The following is a 25,967-nucleotide window of genomic DNA, read 5'->3' on the forward strand; positions in this document are numbered from 1 at the left end:
AGTCCTTGGGCCTCTCGGCCCCGCGCCAGCAATCGGCTGCCTTTCACTCCTTTCGTGGCCACGGAAGGGGTGTACCCACACGTGCTGCCAGCCACGCTCCGCAGGGTAATACCCAACGCGGTGGCGGCCGTGGGAACCGCCGTCCCGGCGGTCGGGGACAACGGCGAGGTCAGTCCACACCTTCCCCCGCAGCATCCGCCTCTAAACCCTCCTAGTCCGTGCTTTCAGGCCCATGTGACACCAGTGGGGGGCAGGGTTCGCCATCACCACCTCCACTGGCGCACTGTCACTTCGGACAGGTGGGTGCTGCAAATCGTCCAAAGGGGCTACTCCCTCCCCTTCGAGGCGACTCCTCCAGCCATGCCACCGCAGAACCACCGTGTATCGGGGGTTCATTTGCGACTTCTGCAGGAGGAAGTTACGGCCCTCTTGGCCAAGGGGGCCATCGAGCGCGTTCCTGGGCCAGAAGTAGGGTGTGGTTGCTACTCCACTACTTTCTGGTACCCAAGAAGGGCAAAGGGGGCCTACGCCCTATCTTGGACCTAAGGAACATCAACGGCTTCCTCCGGAAGGAGAAGTTCAAAATGCTGACACTGGCTCAGGTCCTAGCTGCCCTGGACCCAGGAGAGTGGATGGTAGCGTTGGACTTGCAGGACGCTTATTTCCACATCCCCGTCCTGCCGGCCCACCGGCGCTACCTGCGGTTCACGGTTGGCCACGAGCACTTTCAGTTTACCGTGCTCCCCTTCTGCCTTACCATCGCCCCACGGGTGTTCACAAAGGTGATGGCGGTGGTCGCAGCTCATCTGCGCAGGTTAGGGGTTTCAGTCTTCCCCTACCTCGACGACTGGTTGTTGAAGGCGGGCTCGCCCCAGACAGTCGTCAGCCACCTCCAGACTACGGCAGATCTCCTGCACCGGCTGGGGTTCTCCATCAATGTGCGAAGTCACACCTGTGCCCCTCTCAGAAGCTCCTTTTCATCGGAGCGGTTCTCGACTCGGCGTGGTTTCGGGTTTATCCACCCGAACAGCGGGTCCGGGATATTCAGGCTCTGATTCCCATCTTTCAGCCGTTATCCCGGGTCTCGGTCAGGTTGACGCTCCGGCTTCTGGGGCTGATGGCCTCCTGCATCCTACTGGTGCATCACGCCAGGTGGCGGATGCGGGCTCTGCAGTGGGACCTGAAGTTTCAGTGGGCCCAGCATCAGGGCAACCTGTCCGACCACGTCCTGATCTCGGAGGGCACTGCGAGACAGCTGCAGTGGTGGCTCACGGACCGCGATTGGGTCAGCGGCAGATCCCTCTCCCTTCCCCAACCGAAGCACATAGTTGTGACGGACGCGTCCCTCCAGGGCTGGGGTGGCCACATGGGAGAGGCGGAGATCAGAGGCCTCTGGTCTCCGACGGAGGCCCGGCTCCACATCAACCTGTTGGGAGTTACGGGCGATTCGTCTAGCACTGAAGGCATTCCTCCCCTCTGTCCGGGGGAGTGTAGTGCAGGTGTTCACGGACAACACCACCGCCATGTGGTACTGCAACAAACAGGGCGGGGTGGGGTCGTGGACCCTTTGCCAGGAGGCTCTGTGCCTCTGGCAATGGCTGGAACGCCAGGGCGTGACCCTGGTGGCTCAACACCTGGCAGGTTTTCTGAACGCCAGGGCGGACGAGCTCAGCCGTCGGGGCATTATGGATCACGAATGGAGTTTGAACTCGGACGTGGCGCAAGGCCTCTTTCAGCGATGGGGAGAGCCTTGGTTAGATCTATTCGCCACCGAAGAGAACGCGCCATGTCATCAGTTCTGCGCGTTGGAATTTCCAAGGCGGCACTCGCTCGGCGACGCTTTTCGTCGCGTGTGGAGTTGCGGTCTGTTGTACGCCTTTCCGCCTATACCACTTCTGCCCAGAGTGCTGAAGAAGATCAGGTGCGACCGGGCCCAAGTCATCGTTGTGGCTCCGGACTGGGCACGAAGGTACTGGTATCCAGAGCTACTCAGTATGTCAGTCGATCCCCCGGTTCGTCTGCCTCTTCAGGAGGACCTTCTGTCGCAGCAACAGGGGACAGTCCTCCACCCGAACCTGTCCAGTCTCCACCTCCATGCTTGGAGATTGAGCGGCGACAGTTGAGGCCATTTGACTTGCCTCCTGAAGTCTGTAACGTCATTCTGGCAGCCAGGCGTCCCTCCACAAAGTCGGTATACGCCTGCAGGTGGAACAGATTTGTGGCATGGTGCACAGCAAAGGCTGTGGATCCTCTTGCTGCCCCTCTCTCTGAGGTTCTTCTCTTCCTTCTTTCTCTTGCCCAGCAGGGCTCTGCTCTGGGCACTATCAAGGGCTACCTTTCTGCCCTTTCAGCCTTTCTGAGGCTGCCTGATCAACCTTCTTTGTTCAAGTCCCCTATTGTAAATAGATTACTTAAGGGCATCACACACACACGTTTCCTCCTGTTCCGTTTATGATGCCTCAGTGGGACTTGAACCTGGTTCTTACATTTCTGATGTGCGCTCCCTTTGAGCCACTTCACAACTGTCCTCTCCGCCTTCTAACTCTGAAGACTGCTTTCCTGGTTGCCATCACCGCTGCCAGGAGAGTGAGTGAGCTCCGGGCCCTTTCTTGTACTCCACCTTTCCTTTCTGTCCATCCGGACAAAGTGGTGTTGCGTACTAAGCCATCTTTCCTGCCCAAGGTTGTCACGGCCTTCCACATCGGGCAGTCTATCACCTTGCCAACCTTCTTCCCGCCACCGCATCCCTCTAAAGAGGAAGAGCGGCTCCACCGTCTGGACCCAAGACGTGCGCTCTCATTTTACTTGGATCGCACACGCCAGTTCCGGGTGGATGACCAACTCTTTGTTGGTTACGTGGGCGCTAAGAAGGGGAAAGCGGTGCACAAGAGGACCATCTCCCGGTGGATCATCTTTTGTATCCAGGCATGCTACTCCTTGGCTAGAAAGGAGCCCCCTGTTGGATTACGGGCTCATTCCACCCGAGCCACGGCGACTACAACTGCCCTGGGCCGGGGGTGCCCTTACAGGACATCTGTCAGGCGGCTACGTGGGCATCGCAGCACGCGTTTGCAAGACACTACTGCCTGGACAGCCAAGTCCGGAGGGATGGCTTCTTTGGCCGTTCTGTCCTCCAGGACTTTCTGGTGTGATTATTGGTTCGTAGACCCACCACCGGGGTTGGTATTCCTGGGGTATATATTCTAAGGTAAGGAATCTAATACTAACGTGTCTCTTTCAGATGCACAAGTTACTACTTGTGTAACGATATATCTGTAAGAGACATTAGTTAGTATTAGATTCCTTACCGACCCACCCATCCTCCCCGTTCTGCGAACCGATATCTAGGGTTACGGTTACACCCTTTCAGGGCCCTAGTTTCAATGGCACCAGTGTTGGTTTTTAACATAGCTCTGCGTTTCTGGCGCGGAAAAGCTGTGTTTAAGAACTGACGTCAGCACGCGGAGGCGGCGTCTAAGTACTCCGACGACATCATCATGGCGCCGACGACGGACGTGGAGCCGCATACGACGCCTACCGACGCGCAAGGGTACTGCTACGCAAAAGTTTCCGGATCCAGTCTGGCGCCTGGGGATATTCTAAGGTAAGGAATCTAATACTAACTAATGTCTCTTACAGATATATCGCTACACAAGTAGTAACTTGTGCTTATGGCTTGGAAACCATACCATGCTTTTACAGTACTATTTCATAATACTCTTCTCGCTGTACGCATTATACTTTACATGCCAGTATTACGATGGTAGCAGTTCATTTCTTCTGCATGAGAAAGAAGACTGTTCAATAAATACTTTTATTGAAAACACACGTCTCTCTATTTCTCTGCACCTCTGATGAAACGAAGCATGCACGATTGACTGAGTAAAATATCTATCTATCTATTGTTTCCACGACTCTGAAGATCAGTTTTATCTTGGGGAAACAAAGTTGTCCTGTTTATGCAGTTGTCAGAAACTAATCCCTCCTTGTTTATTCGAGAAAGTTTCTAGTGACCTCTGAGCTAGCTGGCACTCACAATTAAGTCTAATATATTCGATAGAGACCTAGTAGACATAAGTCCTACGTCAAATCTATAGGATATATTATTCCAATGCGCAGAGCCTATTGGGAATATAGGAACTACACTAAAGGGGGGTGGGGGAGAGTGCACCTAGCAAATTGCCCTACGAGGTGTTTCTAGAGGACAAAACACTTCATGTGAATTTATTAGAGCCCGCACATTTTGGTTAGCTGTTTGCTTCCTGCTGAAGTTTTAAGAAAACAATGACTTCTGACAGACAGTATGAACACCTTGCAGTCTGTCTGGAAGCAAGAGGGAAGAGAGAGGAGATCTTTTGCCCAGATGCATTGTTGTGATGGAAATGGATGAACCAAAATGGCATTCAGATCAAATTCGATTCCATGACTGGAGTGGTGAATGCCATGGCAAAATAGTTAATTAGAGAAAATGAAGCATTTAATAAATGGGAATAGAAAGCACACAGACATAATTTAATTCCACCTCTTAGAGAATGCCACTACTATATCTAATTGCCAAAGCTTTAAATTCAAAATGCTACAGATTAGGCCCCAGACAGTGGCACCTGGAAACACTGAAGGAAACTTTTGTTTGTTGAAAACATTTGTGTATGCTGTTCCTAAGATCATGCGGATTTGAGTGCCCTTGATAAACATAAGTGGGAGAGATGCAATATGGTCCTCCTCATCTAATTGGGGTCAAGGCAGATCCATCATATGGACTTGTGATTGCTGCTCCCGAAACCATGAACCAAAGAGTAATCTTGAATGGCCTCCGCTTGATAAATTCCAAAAGTGTATTCTGTAGGCGTCCTAGAAGACTGTAAAGCAGTCTTGCTTTCTGCTAGGACAACTTCAGTCAGACCAGCATACTCCAGTAAATGGAAGAGAGAAAGTAAGTAGTGCAAACAGAAAGACCTTCATCCTGCAACATTATTTCCTCTTGAGGTGTTACCCTACTTGTTGTTTCTTGCACATGCAGGCCTATACTACTCTTTCCTAAAAAGGGGTCCATTCAATGTCCTTTTATTTTTTACAAAGAACCATAAAAGAATGCCTGAGGTGTCTCTTTTGGATTGTCGTTCTCCTGTAAAATCTCCCACAACATGGGAGCTACGACAGTCCTGGCCAAGTTTACGTGGCAAGCCTTTTGAACTGATGTATAAAGTTTGTTCCTTGGAAGCCAATGTGCTTCTGCTATTCATGTCAGCTTGTTAAATAAGTAGCTCTCAGCCTCAGTTAGAGTTCTGCTCTAGAATGTTCAAATAGAATGTTATCTTGAAAAGTAATACGAAGTGTATACCTAAAGCACCTGTTAAGTTATATTTAAATGATACATTTGCTCCCTTTTTTCCATGAACGGTCTACTGACTCTGGGAAGTCGCTGCACATATTGCACCCCAAAGGACGTCTTTGTCCGTTTGGAAGCTGCATAATGACCATTATGGCTATTTGCAGTCACGATGTAGGGGATGCTGAACAAACGTATGAAAGACTGATACTTTGTGTTACAGTCAAGGAGAGCAGCCATAGTGCAACACTGAGTGCTGCAGAATCTGTTTCAGTTTAATATTAGTATATTGCTTGTTAGTAGAATTAAAAAAGCATATGAATATATAAAAGAACACATGCTGGGAAATAAGACCACCCTTAACTGCTTTTCTCCAACTTTGATATCTTTCATATATTAATATGTGACCCACCCATCTCCTGTTCAGGCAGTATAGCATAATGCACGTGTATGCTTTATAATCTGAAGATGATCTCCAGGTGTAAGAGTCTAAGCCTTATAAGCTGCTTGGTCATTAATACCGATGTAGAGGGGCTACATCAAGTACTGTATTAACTGTATGAAATGTTTGCCGTTAACTCTTACGTGAACGCCCAGCATGGCAATGGACTTTAATTTTAAAAAAAATGTGACTTTTGAAAAGATATCCGCACGGGAGAAGTGTAGCTCATCTGAGTAATGTTTTACTCTTAGTAGGAAACCTCCCAGTACACCTCTTCTTTATGCATTTTATGTACGGTTGCAAGATCGCTTTAAGTCTGCGGACCTTTCCTTTCATAAATTATTTTCAGGTCTGATCCTCCTGTTACCATTGTAGGCCTCATAATTCACGGCTTTGGTGAGTGAAAGTCCGGAGCTGGAAAAGTGATAATCAACCCAGATTTCGCCATAATACTGCTTCTCTCCAACGACCCCTTACTCAAAAAAGCATTCATTAATTCACTTTCTAACGTCGCCACTTATTTTCAAAGCCGCAGCCTCTTAAAAATACATTTCCCACAAGCCTATGACTGCGTTTAGTCATCTCCATTTCTCGTCTCTCCTTCTGTCTGAGCGAATCAGACATAGTTTAAATTTAGAGCCGTTGAGGGGCAGGCAGGCCTAAGGCGCGCGCCACCTCTCCCAGAGGTCGCTCCTGCCTTGAACAGCATTTCGTTTTATGATTGAACTGTATGTACACCGTCCAGCGCATGTGCAGCACTCGATAACGGATAAACAACTGGGGCGCCGGCCCTGGGAAGGCATAAATAGCAACCGTGGACTTACGCAGCCTATTTAGTCACTCATTCAACCCAAATTAACGCCTGCTGTCTTTAGCGCTTGGTATGTGTAACAGGAGCAACCATTCACTGTCCTTAGCTTGCCTTGTTTGGTTGGAGCTTGCGGTCTTGGGATGTGCTGACTTTTAAAACACGGAGGCCATCCTAGTTTCCGCTTTGACACTTTGTTGTCAGGACTAGAGACGAATGTGTCGTGCCTGAAGCAAGGAATATACATTCCACTTCTGAATGGACCTGGGAAAGAAACGTTATTCTTCAAAACTATGAATGACCCAGCAAGAGCTCTAGCAAATCTTTTCTGACTCAAGCTGCTAATAGTTATTTAATGGTATTCTTCGCTCGGGAAGAATCCTGCCAGGTTTTCTTTTCTAATCTCTTTGAATTGCGGCCTGAGCGAGTACTGTGATGAAGCCGGCTCGTGTGTTCTCAGAGCCTGCAGCTGAGACAATGGGGCCGCAGAATCCTTTCACCTCTTGTTGTCAGACAAATCCAGAACTAGGACTGTGGGGCCTGCACGTCTGAGGACGCAAATATCCTTATCCAAGTTGTCTTGCACGATATTATTAGGAAGATAAAATGGTTTGCTACACTATTAGTAAACCTGTCAAAATATGTAAACCATAATTCAGAAGAAATAACACGTAGTGACATCTTTTTCTGATAATATATCAAAAAAATGTGGTGCACAGCGTTACAAACACGGGTATGAAGTGGGCCACATGGAAAATCTTCAGGCACCTATCCTACATACTTGGTATTTGCCACAGATAGGACTATAATTTAAAATGGAGAACGTTCAAATATTACGTAATGTCTTTTCTTTTTTTTTTCAGAACAATATTTTATTGTGCTGCTGAAGAGTTACATAAAACATACAGCGTCCCGAGCCCGGGGAGGCTGCGAGCATGAAGGCAAAAATCACATTGTGAGACAATTCAAACAGCCATTTAAACGCAAGAACTAACCCTAAAACCCTCCCCCCAGCACCCCCCTAGTCTCCCACCCGAATTCCCCCTACCCCACCCCCTGCACAGCGTCGTATCAGTCTATACGTATAACATAACGAAGTAGATGAAGTGTGTATCCCTCCTCACATGGGTTCAATGTCCAAAAGTCTTTCCCCCGGTTCATCACGTGCTGGCGGCTCCAGCCAGAGCCCCCTGTACTCGGCCCACCTCTTCCAAATTTTGTAATGTTTCCTGGGGCAACCCCTGGCCTCAAATATCGGGCGTTCCAGGCCCATAGAATAGTCCAGCCCCTTCTTCCACACACCCAACAGGGGGGCTTTGGGGTCTTTCCAGGCACGGGCCACGTCCCTCTTGGCCACCACAAGACCCAACAACAACAAGTGGTGTTTGTAAACATTTCCTCCCACCTGTTCCAGAACATGAAGAAGGCCTAATTTTGGTGTGCGAGGAAGGTCCCAGCCCAGCACTTCTGACAAACAATTCCACACACCCGTCCAGAACTTCCGCAGACCATCACACGCCCAGACAGTATGTAGGAACGTACCTGTCTCTTTGCCACACCTCAAACAGACGGGAGACGCAATCAAGCCCGCCTTTCATAGTCTTTCCCTAGTGTAGTATGCTCTGTGCAAGTAATTAAACTGTATAAATCGTAGCCGTACTGCAATGGCCGCCCCTCTGGGAGCCTCAATTGCCTCCCTCCAGTCTTCCTCCTCAAATGCCCCCAGATCACATTCCCACTTGGCTCGCAGAGAGTCTAGGGGGGTCGAGCAGTGTGTAACTAACGTTTGATATATAGACGAGATTTTTTTGCACTCCAATTCTCCCATGAAGACCTTCGCCTCCAGTGGGCTGAACTCGGGCAGCGAGTCCAGACCTCTTATGGTAGGGGCAAAAGCGTGACGAAACTGCAGATATTTAAAGAATTGGGTCTGAGGCATGTCCTATTCCTCGCGTAGTTCCTGGAATGACTTAAGAGTCGTGCCCCTGACCACATGACCCACGGCCGAGATGCCGATCGCATCCCAGCCACGGAAACCCCGCAGGGACAGCAATTCCGGCAACTGCCCATTCTGCCACAACGGGGTCTCCCTCGTCAACTTGTTCCACCACCCCATTCTACGGAGCGCGCCGCGCCATATGCGGAATACGGTTTGTGTGGCTGCAGGGAGCCCCCTCCTCTTAACCGCCGAATACAGTATCGTATGCAGCGTGTCGGGATCCATCAGGAAGCGCTCCAGGGCGTAGGTAGGGTCACTCCGCTCCCCATACCACCATTCATTCAGCACCAAGAGGTGGGAAGCTTGATAGTAGGACAGAACATCCGACGTTGCTAGCCCGCTGCAATATGTGGACAAAAAGCATGTGCGGAGCACCACTCTCGCCGCTCCCCCCGCCCAGAGGAAAGTACTAAGTGCCGAATTCACCAGCCTGAACCACCGCGGTGGTATAGGGTATGGGTGGTTTTGTAACTGATATACAAGGCGCGGAAGGGCCACCATCTTAAAAATGGCCGAGCGGCCATATACGTTCAGGGGCATGCGGGACCACGTAGTCATATCAGAGCGGATACGCTCCCATACCGGCACGACATTGCGCGCCCAGGAGACTCCCGGAATGTCCGTCAGAAATATCCCCAGGTACTTACGTAATGTCTTTTCTAGCGCTTTGTTTTTGTGAAGTTTTTCAGAACGTGGAATTTAGCAATGAAAACATTCATGCCCTGGGTGATTCCCACACTGTGTCTGCATGCCTGCTGAGGACTGGAGTGTTGGTGATGGTTTACTGCTCACTAGGCGCAACCAGAGCATATTTTGATTGTATATTTGATATAAATTTGGCACGTGCAACACCCGACTAGAAGAGAACTTGTCTTTAGACTTTACGACTATATGTTCTAGTTGGCCATGAGCAGCCTTGTATTGGCACCTTCCTTGAGCTAATGGTGTGCCAGGATCGTAGGTTTCTATGCTAGTGCTACAGAACTGTCTCTTGGTGGTTCTTTGATAAAAAGATGTATGGAAGGGCAATTGTCTTCTTAGGGGAGGGGGACGCTTCTCCTCCCGTTCACAGACCTGGAATTACTAGAACTACATCTAGTTAAACCACTGCCGGTTCTACTTTGGAGCTGGAGGCACAGCCCCTGCCCAATTCCTACAACACCATGAGAAGAGGTTACACATTGTCACTCCTGGCACCAAGGAGTCAGCCCTAGCTGCAGACACCAGTTTCCTCCCCAAGCATCGATCCCCTCCCTCCCACACACACACACACACACACACACACACACTTCTTGTTAACCTCTGCTCAAGGTAGGTGGGTAAATGGAAGCAGAAAAGAGTCTGTCAATGGGTCCGGAATAGGGGTCCTCATGCAGAAATGGACCTGATAAATAACAGGTCCATGTTATTTCTCAACCCAGGCCCAGCAGCTCATGATAGCCAGAGATTGGGGCAGCTGCCATTCCATGTTGGTAGTTCAGGTAGGGAAGATCTTCCTGTTAACTCAGGCATCTGGTAATAAGCAGTACTTAAAATAATTAGTGCCTGTGCCCAAAGCTGTGGTCAGAAGCCTCTGGCTAGCGCTATTAAAGGTCAGCCCACCGAATACCAAGGCTTCAATCCACCTCATGCATCTTTAATCCACTATCAAACACCCTTTCCCCTTTATCTCACTATTGCAGTTTTCTCCCTTTGTGACAGGGTTTTCCATCTGTATCTACCCCCTTCTTTAAGCTGTGTGTGATTTTCTCTCTCTTGTAAATGTCTGATAAAGAAAAAAGTGTTGCTCCCAAAAATTATTGCCGTTGTCCCCCACCAGCAACCATAGGCTCAAATTAAGCACTGCCAAGGCCCTAAATTGGAAGCATACAAATAAATTATATGTACTCTTGAATAAACACTATACATTTTGTAGCTAAACTCACGATTAGGAGTGCTGATGAAGCTTCTCCATGTTTTTTAAATGTAATCACCAGGGGAACAGAGCTAAAAACTGTTTGCAACTTTGGGCTGGTTACCCTTTTCACCAACATACCTGACTTAGTCACTACAAACGGAATCTTTCCTTTGGAGTTTTCTTCTCTGATATCTCCCAATTAAAAAAAAATACTTCTCCAGTCTTGTAACCCTCTTGAAAGGATCACCACGTACTATCACAAAGGATCAGCTGTAGGCTAAGTGCGCAGGTTATCTGCACCGAGGGGGGAATTCATCCATTATTTGTTTTTCCTCATTAAATGTCTATAATCTCATTTGCATAAACTTTTGTTACCGCATGTTTTTTTAGACCTGGCACTGCCTATTTATCTCTCCTTGATCCAAAAGTGGAGGCAGAAATAAAATGTCCGCTGGCAATTTTGAAAATCATTCGCTCATCAAAAAAAGGGTTGACAGCTTGCAGAAAAACACAATGCACAGTTGTATAGCTCTTAGTTTAAAATAAAATGTATATATATATATATATATATATATATATATACCCAGGTGCACTCTGCTTTGGAAAGTGATATCCTTTTGGATACTTTGCACTCTCGTTTCTTGGCCTCTCAGTCTAGATTGCTGAGAGGCATACAGGTACAGCACGTACTATAATGTTGTTTTTCGTTAAATGGTTAATGCATAGGTCATGTGCTGAGACCGGGCCTGTACATTTCACATCCACTACTGAACAAGGCACCTGGTAATGCATTTCTAACGCTACCGAAATGGATATGCTTGGACCTGTTCTGGTGAGCTAAAAGGATCTGTGACCCGCTGGCAGTCGCCTCTCACTGGATCTGGCAGTTTGCTTTAATGGGAAAAGGCCAGGTGGGAATAAAGACAGAATACAAAAAGGTTACCTTTGCTGCGTTGTTTTTGTGCAATAAAATCCTGCTTTTGAAATTAATGGAAGACCCAGTTTTTGAAGTGCTTATTGATCCAGTTGTTATTTCAAGCACTACAGGCAACTTTAATTGAGATTATCGGATTCCTGTAAATTTACTGCATTCCCAAGTGTGCAATGGGTTATATCTCGCTTAAAACGATATTCATGATATAAAGCCAGATGAACAGTAAAGAAAGACAGTTCAATTTCATGCCGACTAATCTAATACCAATTAAGAAATTGCATTGGAAAAAAGATTTTGTCCTAATGTTAAGTGCTAATTACATTATTTTCACCAACGTATAAGGGCAGTTAAATATAATAAGGTGTTTCATTTTACCACCGATAGGTTATTATTCATTGCTAACTACTGCGGTGTGAAGTGATGGACACCAATGCTGTGCCTCATTGTTCTCCACGGTAGACTTTAATGAACTGAGTTTACGTTTTAATGGGAAAGATACAGTGTGCTTTTTTTCTTTTCAATGGTGGCACACTGTTAGAAGAACATATGCCTGAGATATATATTTATTTTTACATTATGAGTGTAGCTTCTTGTGATCTTTCAGATGAAAAGGCCTTGTGACAAATTGAAGCAATTGTGGTACAACACAAAAGCAAAAATAACACCATAACTTAGTTTGAACTGAGAAGACTAGTAGGTGCTCAAAATAGAAATATTCAAGGATTTATATGAATGTTAAATGTTTCCTACAAAATGAGACAATACTACCGTCGTCGATTTGAGTAAAAGAATAGAATGTGCTTGTCTCTTATACTACTTACTTTAGATGTATTTATTTCTTTAATATTTATAGCACTTTTGAGAAAGTGCTTTGCACAAAGGAGTATAACCAGCAAAATAAATGAGACACGGATGTAAGTGGTTTGAGGGCAGGTTTAGTTTTGAGTACCATTTAAAAGTGTCTATCAGAGAGAAAGGGGGTTCTTAGACCATTAGCAATCAAGATGGTGGATGAGCTTGTATCTGGAAAGGCGGGCAGAGAAAGATCTGGTTGCTGTGACCTTATCAACATTTCAAGACTGGTGAGTGTTTGGAGCTGGTCCCACACGAGGTGGTCCCAGGATCTCAAGGGCCACTTTGAACTGCACCGTTCCCAATTCTATAAATTCCTGCAGCTCCATCTTGTCCTGGTGTCCCTGCGATAACCACTTCGACAAGGTCTCAGAGTTCAGCCCTTTAGAGGCAAAGCTCCTTTTGGTGCCCATGGGGAAAAGGCACATATCACATATCTATACATTTCTAGTTATCAACTCCCCAGCCCTCTTCGCTCCTTGAAGGAAAAATAGAAACATGGTAGGCTCCTTAGACAACAGCAACTGGCGGATGCCAGGATGGCACCGCCGGTTCTTCTGGAGACTTGGAGTTATACAAATAAAATACTACACATTACATACTTGACATGCTATGGCTGTGGCTAGTGCTGAGAGGATGTGGTGTAACTGCTAGGGCGGTTGATCTCAAATCTGATAAGCGGGTTTGCGTCTCAGCAATGACGCTCAACATCCTGTGATTTTGAGCAAATCACTTAATCTCCTGTGGGAGTTTAATAAGAATGTATTACAAGGCCAAGAATACAATTTAGCAGGTCACATACAGGTACGGCAGGGTAACACAACAAGACGTGACACACCAAGCAAGAAATGTGCCACATTACTGGAAGAACTGTCACCGTTCTCACTAAATGGACTAAATAGACCCTCAATAGCCCAGCAGCCTTTACAAGAGTTATGGATAAAACTGGCGCAACCATCGATTTACTTTGGCGGACCCAGGCCTGTTTCTACATATCTCCAACTTTCAAATAAAAGAAAGAGGCGAAATCGAGTCCTACCCCCAAACATTTATACTAGCTCGCATTCCGGAAAGGACTCGGCAATCCAAGGCCCTCATAATAACAACCCATCCTTACAATTAAAAACTACTTGGAACGAAAACAACATAGATGCCATCATGGAGGCTTGCACCACCTTACTGTCAACAGCCAATGCTAAGCCACTAGGGATAGAGGCCTGTAGGGACTTGTCATCAATCTAAACACAAAATTCCCTTACAGCATCCCCAGTCACAAAGCTTTCGGAAGCACTGGCGCAGCATGGTTCACACATAACCTAAGGATGAAAAAAAGCAACTAAATAAACAAGTAAGCTCAATGCGCTCCCAGGGCTTACAGTCAACTCAGTACTCACTTGCAAAAAATGAAAAGAGACTTCGAAAAGGAAATCAGGGTGGCAAAACGCACATATAAAGAGGCAATTTCGTTAAAAATGCTTCATGTCAGCCAGCAAAGAAACGTAAAAAATTTCTAAACAAATATTAACATCTTACTGAGACTTCAACTCCGACATAACGGAACATACCTGGAGTGCCCACATAACCACATACAACAAGGTGTCTCACTCTAGTGCAGCAACCATTGATAAAACACCGAATGTGACCCAGTTCGCCTCCATCTGGAAAACGAGCCTAAAGGCCCCATCGCCCAAAAACAAATCAAAAACAGATACCAAAATCTGCCTACCAACAATGATAAATCCCCCTAAGGCCCAAGATAGTTACATAGACGATAACGTGAGGCCAGCAGCACACGCAATATCAAGGGCCTACCCAAATGAGTTTTACGCACATTTCACGCAAAAGCAGGTGTTGAATGCCATAAAACAACAAAGATCCAATAGGGCCCTGGGGCCAAATGGCCTGCCCATTGCCTTAATTTAAAGAAGATCCATCTTTCTGGTCCGCACACCTAACCCCCCTGTTGGAGACATATACCATTCCAAAGTCATGGCGAGGAAGTATCTTCCAACCGAAATACAAAATCCAACCAATGATAGACTAATAGCACTTACCTATGTCAATGTATACGCTTCAAACCTGTTGATAGACCTAGAGGATTGGGTTAACCGCATAAACTTAATCCCTAAAACACAAACAGGATTTCACACAGGAATGAGCACCTTAATGAATCCTATCAGCAATTACGCTTCTGGCCGACCAAGCCCTCGCTAAATCAAGCTTCCTGCATGTGTGTTTTGTAGACCTTAAAGCCACTTTCAATAAGGTTACCAGAATAAAGCTATGGGCGAAAAATGAAATCTTGGGGAGCTCCCACAAAATTGCTTGCAGCAATAATCAACCTCTACTCAAGAACGTGGGTTCAAATAAAATTGGGGGATGTTCGATGTGTAACCAACAAAATCTCAACCACCAGTGGCTTAAAACAGGGGTGCGTCTTGGCCCCCTTGACTGTTTAACATCTATACAGCAGCTCTAGAGAACCACCTCAGCCTAACCCAAGGAGAACCCCAAAATTGGGTAATGCCCCAATAGCAACCCTGCAATATGCCGACAACATTGTTCTGCTCAGTAAAACGCCTGAGGTCTACAGCGGCTGATCACTCAGCTAGTAGAATACATATCCATCGCCCAACTAGATATTAACTTCCAAAAATCGAAGGTTATGTGCTTTTCAAGTCCTCACAAAAAATTACCCTATTTACCTGGTCAGCAAACAGTAACGTCTTGGACCAGGTGGAAACATACAAATATCTGGGGTACTATTAGATCAGCATCTCAACTACTAGCCGTACCTGGCACAATGGCAAGCACAAGCAAAATAGTTGCTATTCGCATTAATGTCAATGTCAATGTGGTAATGTCATGCTGTATTTCCTTTTCCATTATGCACAGTTTTGAACTGGAGTAAATTATTTAGTTCACAGAAGAGTATTGCCAAATTGCAAGGTCAAATGTGATGAGCGTTTCAAATAGCATATTAATAAACTATGTTTATATTTACAGAATTGGAGTTAACAAAATCCTGGCCAGTAGATGCACAGATTGCTCTGGAAGACATGTCATGGGATAATGGTAGGAATATCTTCTGAATGGCCCAAGTTAGTTGTGGATTTAATGCTAAAAAGACCCATCTTTTGCTTCAGTGTAATTGTAGTTGCTCTCCTTACTTGTTTCAACATTGAATTAAGGCCCGAATTAATTCCCTTTATGTTTCAACACAGAGTTATGATCTTCATTGACAGTAATGGTGGTAGGTCTGCAGTACAGCTGATGTAGTGGAGGCAGTGCCTAGGTCTTACCATATCCTTTTTACTCCTATAATATCTGGTAGCAGATTAGTGAAGCAGCAACTGCAGTATGTGTGATATTGAAGTGTGTGAAGTCATCGTAGAGACTGTAGTACCATAAAGTAGTTATTCAGGCAAAAATAACCTGTTGTATGGATGGTGGACTATCTTTTACTGCCCAGTTAGAGCCCGTTGAATTGGTCCAATTGCAGTTGGGTCACATCAATTAAAGCGGTCTGCCCCAAAGCATGGTGGATTTGTCATTTCATAAAACAAATATAATTTTCAGGCTCATCAATGAGTCTTAAACGCATGTCTATCAGATGTATGTATTAATGTATTTGTTATATGTATTTTTTGGGCTCAGATCTAAAATTGTGGAAGCCGGTACATTGCTATGTATCTTGCTTGCACCACTTAATAAATGTATAACGAGTTAGACTAATAAGTAACGTGATCCAGCTCATTTAATCAAGTCCATGTGTTGGAGGCAAAAACAATTTCATGAATTTATGGACAGTCATGGTCATTGCTGTACTTTCAGACTTTGGGATCAGACAACTTAAGGGTGGGCCCTACTGGTTGTGGAAATGTTTTTTTATAGCACAACGATCGAGAAACAGAATTTAATTTTTTTAAGTGATTGCCAGTAGTTGCGAATTTGTGATTTTAAATGGAACGGATACACAAAAGTGCCCTTTCAAGCCCACATGGCTGCTCTTTTAAATACCTATATCTCCAATATTATTGAATAGATGTAGATCAAACAAATAAAATCACACTTTCTGAGTAAAGTTCTATCTTCAGGCTTGGTTTGGAGTAAATCCACTCAGTGGCTTTAGCAGTGGGCATGGGCAAACCATCCTATGGGTGCTAAAATGCGAAAGCATTTATTTTATTTAACCCGGGACCAAACTTCTTGGAAACTGGTATGCAGGACTTTAGTGGACTACGCCAAGCGATTGCCAGATTTGGTCTAGGTGCCCTAATAGCAATTCCTAGTAACGCCATGATACTTGCAAAAATTGCAAAAAAATAAACATTCATGGAAAGATCAGAGGTCAGTATTATGCATTTGTCCTATATTGCCCTCTTACAAAGCAGCAATAAAGATAGAACATCCAAACTTAGAATTGTTTAAAAAGTCTGGAACATGCATAAATACTGAGAGCCCACAGTTATCTTCCTTCTTTTGTTGCTGCTCATACAAGTACTATACATGAGGGTTCTTGTTATTATGAATGTTTGTGAACCGTTTCATATTTAAGGAAACTGCAGGTTGCTAGGTTTACATTATACAAGACTGCAAAATGGGGAGGAAAAAAATGTGTTTCAAGTATTCTTTGGGGCGGCTTCATTATTGACTCATGTAGAGTGAAGGAAAACTTGTTTTGGCTTTAGATTGTAGATTAGATGGCCATGTTTCACAAATATTTGTTTAGACAGCGATTTAGTGAATTGTGTTCAAATTTTAAGCTGATTTGTTTTTGTGAAGGGAATCTGTTGTGAGTTGAACCGGAGAGTTGGAGATTGTTGGGCATGGAGTTGCGGCATGAGTTTTTTGGTAAGGGATAAATACAGTGAGTTAACTACACTTACCTTGCAAGTCATCGGGTTATGACAGTTTGTAGCAGACGTACAGTGTCCTGGGTTCAAAGGAGAAGGCTTAACAAGTGGCACAGATCCTCCTCCCTATTAATTGGTGCTTGATATTGCACATGTACACCTCTAAAGGAGTTTGACCCAAAGAAGCTGTTGTACGTGTTTGTGTATGTGGCAGCCATTTTGGGAGATTAGAATAAGCTACATATGGCAGCTTTCAAGGTAGCCAGCCATGTTTCGGGGATCGTGCTGATGAGAACAGTTCACGTTCAGTAGCGATCGCGATCATATGCATTTTTTTGGGAGCATTAGATTGTGATTACTATTTGTAATAGCTATTAAGAGGATAGTAGTTTAAAATTGCTAAACTTTAAAAAATATTTTTGGAATATTAGATTGTTTTCAATATTCCAATTAGTCATCATCAGAACAATCTGTAAATGTGCAATTGAAGGAAAGAATTCCTGTATATTTAGATAGAGAGGTTACTAGCTTAGCAGATCATTTTATAAAGTGCCTTGAAGAGCGAGTAGATAAATTGATGCCTGCAATAAAAAAAAAGTGATGTACAATTGTTTGGGGTCCAAGTGGTAGATGAGGAAGGTTTTTGGTTAATGAGTCAGAAGGGTTGGTGACTTCCAAGGCAAGCTACATGGAAGAGAAAACATTTGGATGGAAAACTCACCCATCATGTGTCTCGAGGATGACACATGATGGGACATGGTAGACCCTAGGATATGAAATGGACATCAAACCTCACAGATTTTAATGTGAAGTCTATACACTCCAATACAGGGGATCACAAAGTGGTTGCTTGTGACGGATCTTCAAATAGTGGCAATGTCAAGTCAAGTTGTTAGTCTGATTTGAATGAGTCAGATGAAGAAATTGTTAACCCAAAAACGCAAAAAAGGATGTTAATTTTAATGTACAGGATGATAAAGGATTAGTGGAGTGGTTAGAGGAGGGAACGTTTGATAATTGGTACAGCATCAATTATTACCACAATGGGCAACATCATTCCATGAGGCACAGTATGTTGAATGTTGGCTACCAAAAGAAATTCCTAAGGAGGTGAGGACATGTTTAAGATCCGAGTGTACTAGTCTATTAAAGTGGCCAGTCCACGAGAATTGGATACTGAGATGATGGTATTTTAAATAAATCGGGACGGGATCCAAGGAAAGGTCTGGACAAGCATAGTAAAGGTTGTCCGGCCCATTAACAAAAATATTTGTAATGTGCGAGCAAGCTGAAAGCTTATTGTTTGGTGAAGAATTTGTGAAGTACATGTCAAAGTATATGGGCACTTTCAGCTCCAATTAGAAAGTACATTACACATCTAGAGAGTTTTTGTATGAGCCAGGAACATGTGATGTCGGTTCCCTGGGTGAGGTTAAAGGAACACACATACTTAGTTTACACATTGCACAAGACACTGTGGTGTATAAAATTCATCAGTATTCTATGTCGGCAACAGAGGATTGGAAAAAGACTTTCATTTTCCCATGTTAAACTGAGTGGCAAACTCTCTCAGTTTTTGTAAAGATGGAAGGAAATAACAAAGGATCCTTGGGTCTTAGAAACAGTGAAGGGATAGGAAATAGATTTGATAGAGAATCTTGTTGAGGTGCGGAGACCAAGACCTTTGTTTTTTCCGAAGAAGGATTAACAGTTGGTAGATCAGAAGGTGAGAGTCTTATTGGAGAAAGGAGCAATAGAACTGCCAAGGAATGATTCAGATAGTTATGTAAGCAATATATTTCTAGAAGAGAAAAAGAACAGAGGTATGAGGCTGGTGATATGTCTTCAGGATTTGAGCAATTGGGTTACATACAAATATTCCAAGATGGAAAATATACATCTATTAAGAGATTTGTTGAGAAGGGGTTGATGCGCCTGGATTTAAAGGACGCTTATTTAACAGTTACAGTTTGTCAGGAACATTGGGATTATCTCAGATTTACAGGGCAGGCACAGGTATCAAGGGTCAATTGTCTGCAATGCAGTCTAACATTACCTTCATGGCGCTTCACCAAGATGATGAGACCGGTGAATGCATGGTTGAGAGGAATTTATCTAATAGTATATCTGGACAATGTGTTGATCATGGTGCAGAGCAAACGGGTTTCTAAGGAGCTAGTAGTGTTGATGTTAGAGGATTTGGGGTTTGTTGGAACCAAGTCAGGAGACAGATGTTTTAGGCTTTTAGATTCAGACACTGGAATATGTGCTGAGATTGCCTTTAGAGAAGTAGAAGAAAATTAATTGAGAGATAAGGCATGTAAGGAAGCAGACTCTGTGTCATTGCGTCAACTGGCAAGGCGAATAGGTATCTTGTCGACTTCAGTTCACGCAATATTCTTAGCTCCTCTTCATTGCAGAGGTTAAAGGCGCATTACTTGAGAATGGGGATGAGGTATTCAGACAATTGTTAATGAAGAAGCGGTAGAAGAGTTGGATTGGGGGTTAAAAAACATGGTGGCATGGAATGGCCAAGATATTTTTGGAGACGTACCATAGGTGATTATAGAGTCAAATGCCAGTCTTCAGGGTTGGGGAGCGAGATGTGCTTCAGTGTCAATTGAGAGGTGGGGCAGCACGTCATCAGAGAAGAAGACACATATAAATTACCTAGAGATATTATCACATTCCTTGCAATCAAACGTTTGGCTAAGAATCAGGTGAAATGTATTTTATTAAGGACGGAAAATGTGTCAGCAGTGAGGTTTGTGAATAAGTTAGGGGTTTTATGATCGAAGGCACTGGGTCTGAGTAATTCAGTAGCAGATTGAAATTTAAGCCACTTTAGGGAACCGAGTGATTGAAGATTAGCCAAGACATTTTCAAAATATTGGAGATAATATGGGATCCTTTTGAGATGGATCTTTATGCCAATAGATTGAATAGTTTTCTTCAACTGGAAACAGGATCCAGAGGTGAGTGCAGTGGAAGAATTCCAGCAGAGATGGGAGAGTAGCCCTATTTATGGGTTTCCACGATTTGTAATGTTTCAGAGGGAGATGATGGAGGTGAGGAAAAAGAAAGGGAGATAGTTGCTCAGTGCTTTATTTGTGAAAGAATGAGTGCCGTGCCCGAAGCTCTGCTTAGAACCCTTCGGCCGGCACTTTTAAATATCAGCATACTGAATACCAAAGCTGGTAGCTTGAATTCCACTTTATGCCTCTACAATCCACCCCCAAACACTCCCTACCCTTTATTCCACTCTTGAAGGTTTCTGTTTTCTTCCTTTGTGACAGTTGTTTTCCTTTTTGTGTGTTTTTTCTCTCTTGTGCTTAGTAAGTGTCTGATGTGGAAAAATAAGTGCTGGTCCTCAAAAATTAGTGCTGGTGCTTCCCCCTGCCCCACCCCCTCTCCCCCGGCTCAAATTAAGCACTCCAGTGGCTTATTAATAGCTATTTTTTAGGAAACACAAGCCTGGTTTCCAGATGTCTTGAAAATATTGGTAGAGGATCCAGTGTGGATTCCATGTTTCCCACGGTTGTTAACCAATGCGATGGGAGAGTTTCACAAGTTAGTGTTGGCCTGTCAACTATGTTAGATGGCTTGGATGATTTCAGGCAAGTCTGACAGATGTTTGATTTGTTAGAACAGGCTTCAAAGCTCATTAGTAAATCTTGGGCCCCTTTGACAACAAAGGCATATTGTTAGTGTACTGAGAGGAATCTGGATCCCATCTCGTCCCCTGTTGTGATTGTCTTGATTTTTTTATCAGAAAGTTTCCATATGGGTGTGGCCTATGGTACAGTTAACATTTATAGATCGGCAATTTCGTCAGGTCACCTTTTAGATAATGCTTTACCTGTTGTAAAGAAACAGTATGTTTAGAGGCTTCTCTACTACCAAACTATCAGTCACTTTGGGACGTGAATATAGTACTGAGAGAACGGCGAAGTTTGGAGGATAACAGGATGTTAATATTGGGGAGTTAGATAGCAATTCTGTTGAGTTTGTTTTCCTTGTGTCAGACTGAGGATGGATGTTTCCATAGAAGATAGAGAACTAATCCTACAAAAAGAACTATTTTTTAGCCACGTTTGGGAGACTATGAGAAGTTGTTTGTGGTTGGATGTCTGAAAGAGTATGTCAAGAACTAGGAATCTGAGAGAACAGGATTATCACAATTGTTGATTTCTTTCAAGATTTCGCATTGTTCACTTTACTTCCCTAACATTAGCAAGATGGATTACAAAGGTAAGGTGATGAAAACAGCTGGTGTAGCTATTTATAAATTTGGGGCACATTCTGCCCAGGGCGCAGCGGCTAGCAAGGCTATGATGGTTGATGGAAATTCAAGTACATGTTTAAGGTTGGCTGATTGGGTATATGATTCAACTTTTAAGAAATCTTATTTTAAACCAGTTGGCTGTGCTTGGAAAATGTTATGGCTAGGCTTTAAATATGCATAGTATTGGCCTCTGTGCCTTGCTAAATAATGCAGATTTTCCAGAATCCTGGTGGGAAGAAAATCATGATATTATTAAAAATGCAGAGTATAACAATATCCTACCCTATGGCTGCATTTTTTCTGTAGGTCCGATTTAAAATTTAAAAACTCAGAAATAGATTACTAAACGGTTGACTGGAAAATAGTCATTCTTTAGATAACGTTGAAGAACTACATTAGCAACAAAAAAAGAAGGAAGATAATTGCGAGTTCTCAGTATTTATGCATGTTCCAGAATGTTTCAAGATTTATAGATTTTGATGTTCTATCTTTGTTGCTATTGTTTATGAGGGTGCTAAAGGAGGAATGCATAATACTGGCCCAAGTATCTTTAATAAAGTCATGATTTTCTTTCCACTACAGCTGTGGGAAATATGCATTTTGGAGCTGTGGAAAATCTGAATTCTTTTCTCGCAGACTTGCTGCAATGCCAATTTTTCATGCAAGTTACTGCTAATTTCACTTGATTTTATTACCCTAACTGTACATTACACATTTGCGAATTTCATAATTTGTACTTCCACTCATTTTTACAGTTTTGTACAAAAACAACTACATATTTTACAGTGCATTTTTCTGACCTGGTTGGTCAATTTAGTGAATATGTGACACCAAATTTAAAATGTTTTCCATATGTAAAGATGCTATGTTTACAGTGTTTGTGTCCACAGACTAATGGCAAATCAATTGGATAGTATAATTTCTACAAAAGTTGAAGTCTCTAAAAAATATATTTCTCATCTCAGGATGTGAATGACAATATGAAAATTGGCTATATAATAACCATAATACAGTTGATGTACTTGAACAACTATTTCCACCATACTCATTTTTATGTCGCTGGGCTCGACCTATTTTTCAGGCAATCCAAATGGTTAACAAACCATGGACATCTATATTCTAAAAAAAAGCTTGTAAAAGTTTGTCTGATAACCTGTAGCACCATTACATGAACAGCTCCAAACGGCAAAACCTGGCACAAACCATTTTCGCAATGCACAGACTTGCACCAACTAGTGGGTTGTGGAAAGAACCCATAGTCTGCTCTGCACGTGCTCACTGCAACAGTATGTCTTAGTGTTACATGCTTTTCTTTTAAGGTGTACTGCAAGCTAATGTATCTTTCCTGTAATGGTCTGAGAGGCCTCAAAATGGTGACTACTTAATTTAGGTGACCTAAAATTAAAGAGTTATGCACCTGTGTCTAGATCTAGTTGCTTTTAGTCCACCACAAATGTTTTCAAACAGAATTTTTTTAAAATCTTAATTACAACACATTTTCTCTGTAGTTGGAATGCTTCCTGATGCTACACCTGTAAATGTGTTTACACTTCAGATTCTAAGATGAAGGGACTTCGTAAATGGAAATTCTTTCCGTATTGCCCCACAGCTCGTTGAGAGGTGTATTCCGAATGACAATTTTTCTTATACAACTCAAATTTCTCTATTACATGACCACGGAATCATTCTTAGTGTTGTTCTGCCTATATTTATACTACCTGTTTGCAAATTGAATTACTTTTTCTGTTTTACAGATGAAGATTGCTATTCGTTTCTTTGTCGCTGTGGTGGAAAATACACGCTATTCGAGAATGAAGCTGATGCGGTTTCCCTGGTTGGCTGTAATACATGTTCATTAATTGTAGAAATAATCAAGAACAACTAGATAAACAGTGCTGTTGTATTGTGGACCACAGGAAAAACAGCAACGAAAGCTGGAAATTCACAAAAAGAAGACAAAGAATATGTTCTTATGAATATTACATTTACGCATATTCCTCCTTAACTCGATGAACCATGTGGGAGTGTTATACCCTGGTATGGTATGATCCTGTCCAAAATCCTAGAACATCATCTTGCACAGAATGGACAGGGGGGATTTTTTTGGAGTCCTGGAAAGCATGTCAAGTTGCAATTAGTGCCTGCAAAGAGATGGGTTTATCAAAAACAATTAAATGTTGGAATTTGTAATGAGAATCTCAGACGTAAACAGGTTCCAGCGAAATAATCATCATTTCTGCAAGAGGTTCATAAAACAGGTTTTATTCCAGGTTTTTCCAGCTAACCTAATGATCCATACCGTATCTTGGCTTTGTTCTGCCTATGTTTGGACCGAGGAGAGTAAAGAGAACGGTTTTCAAATGACCGGAAACAAAAAGATTTCTGGCATGGAAATGTGAAAACCAAATAGTCCGTCGAAAACTATGAGCAAAATTGCCAGGAAACTGCATAAAGAACGAAGTCTGAGTAAGCATGAAATGCCACCTAATAGCTAAAAAAGGGATAGGGCAGCCAGTCTATTGTTACTTAATTCTTGTACCACCTCAGCTAGTAATGAATACAATTTACCATGGCCTGAAGGGATCAAACAGATCAGCTTGTGTGTGTAGGCGAGGATGAGTGGGGGTAGATAGCACCTAACATAACATAACATGTGTATTTGTAAGGCGCACGTTCACCCAGAGGTCTCTTGGCGCTGAATAACAGATGTTCATTGTTACCCAACTCAATGGCACTCAATGGTACTTCCCCCCCAAAGATGCTCCAACCAAATCTTGTAATTGCAGTGAGTGGCTGTGTAAACAGGTTTTTCTTTGCAGGTGGAGTGTCTTTTGGGTGGGAAAGATGCTGTATTATTTGGCTGGCATAAGGCAGAGTAGAGGGCTAAGGTGTTCCTGTTTTTATACCATATGTACCAAACAAAATGGTAATGGATGGAATGCTTGAATACATCTCAGTATGCAAAGAAGGTACGAAGTTCCTCAGAAGCTACAGACAGGGAGAGGAGATACTATAAGGCGAGGGTGGTCAAAGGTAACCACACACCAAATCAAAGATATGAAAAAGGGGGGAAATCCCCTTTGCGGAACTAGGGCTCTCACACACCCAGCAAGCTAGGTGTTATGCTTCATCATATGAGCCTTCCCCTCGTCAGGTCGGCGCTGCAATACCTGACGGGCTCCCAAAGCGGGACTCTTTAGCGGGGATCTTTTGTTCCTGCCGGTGGGTGCAGTGGGGGTAAGGAGCCTAGTGTGTGTAGATGTAAAGGAAAGTGGATTAAAACAGGTCTGTTAATCCTAACCATTATTTTATTCATAAGGTAAACTGCCTGATTAAAAATATAAAGAGAGTGGCAGTGCACTAGATGCAATGTGTCTAGTCATGTACCCCAACTCTCGGTTGATCAACATGATTCGTGGCTCTAATGTTAGGGGAATCTGGGCACTTCCTCAGGATCAGAGTGAAAACTATCTACACTACGCGTTCAAGTGAAATCTACGTACCACGTTCTCAGGTCAGTGACCTATCCTGTTGTCTAGAGTTGCTAGCAACAGTACCAGCGGTTATAAAATGGACACCGATGGTGATCCCACGTGTGAGCACGCTGAGCCTGCGACCTACCCTTGGATGGTATGGAAATGTGAAAAACAAATAGTCCTTCGAAAACTATGAGCAAAATTGCAAGGAAACGGCATAAAGAACGAAGACTGAGTCAGGGCAGCCAGTCTACTGTTACAGAATTCTTGTATCACCTCAGCTAGTAGATGAATACAATTTACCATGGCCTGAAGGGATCAAACATATCCATAGATAATGGATGGAATGCTTGAATAAATGTCAGCCACTGCTGATCACTAGGGTCGCGTTCTCTTTCCATCTACACTAGCAGTCTAGACAGAGGCTCACCTTATGAAAATTCATACTGACCCCGCTCCTCATGGGCACAGTCATTCTTGAGCTGCCAGGTGAGGCACCCCTTCAGAAGGGAGCATAAGAAATACCAGACCAGTTTTGGCCTAGTTGTACAACATCAGTATAGTACATCTGGAGTCAAATAGCATGCTGAGCAAGGGACCCACGTCTGAGTATAGTTGTCACACAGAGCATTCGCTGCAACAAACAACAAGGTGATAGATGGAATGTTTGAAATAATCTCAGCCACTGGTGATCATTCTGGACTGTCTTCCTGTTGTTCTTTTCTCATTCACCAGGACCCTGCAGAAAGAGGCTCACCGTATGCAAGTCAGTATTTGCGCCTCAAGGGAACAGTCCATCTTAAACTGCCAAGCCAGAAACAGCGTAGGACCAGTTTTGGCTTCTTTGGGCTTTGTCAGAAGGGTGTGGGTGTACCTGTCACACTTTAGACATCAACTGCAACAAACAAGAAGATACATGGAATGCTTTAATTAATCTCAGCTACTGGTGATTACTCGGGTCAGCATTCTAGTCCCACAACCACCCTGGGGTTGCTTGTTCCCTTCTGTCTGGCAGTTCGGTATGGACTGCTCTCACGAGGAGCAGGGTCAGTATGGATTTGCAGACCTGAGGCCTCTGTTTTAAGTGCC

The 25,967-nt window shown here is 43.8% G+C and overlaps 1 protein-coding gene across 3 annotated transcripts in view; it reads left to right on the forward strand.

The window, feature by feature from the left end:
• The window catches only part of DNAJC24 (DnaJ heat shock protein family (Hsp40) member C24), a 303,076-nt gene extending 279,471 nt beyond the window's left edge, over positions 1-23,605 (forward strand). For 2 of the 3 annotated variants that reach the window (XM_078680829.1, XM_078680828.1), the window contains exons 5-6: positions 15,268-15,336; positions 23,157-23,605. In XM_078680829.1, coding sequence (XP_078536955.1) covers positions 15,268-15,336; positions 23,157-23,287 — 200 coding nt within the window. In that variant the 3' untranslated portion in view covers positions 23,288-23,605. The remainder of the gene's footprint in view (positions 1-15,267; positions 15,337-23,156) is intronic. The other variant, XM_078680830.1, reaches the window with a different exon arrangement.
• Positions 23,606-25,967: the final 2,362 nt, after the last annotated feature.

This window comes from Lissotriton helveticus, chromosome 3_1, assembly GCF_964261635.1.
Source record: "Lissotriton helveticus chromosome 3_1, aLisHel1.1, whole genome shotgun sequence".
Classification (NCBI taxonomy): Eukaryota; Metazoa; Chordata; class Amphibia; order Caudata; family Salamandridae; genus Lissotriton; species Lissotriton helveticus.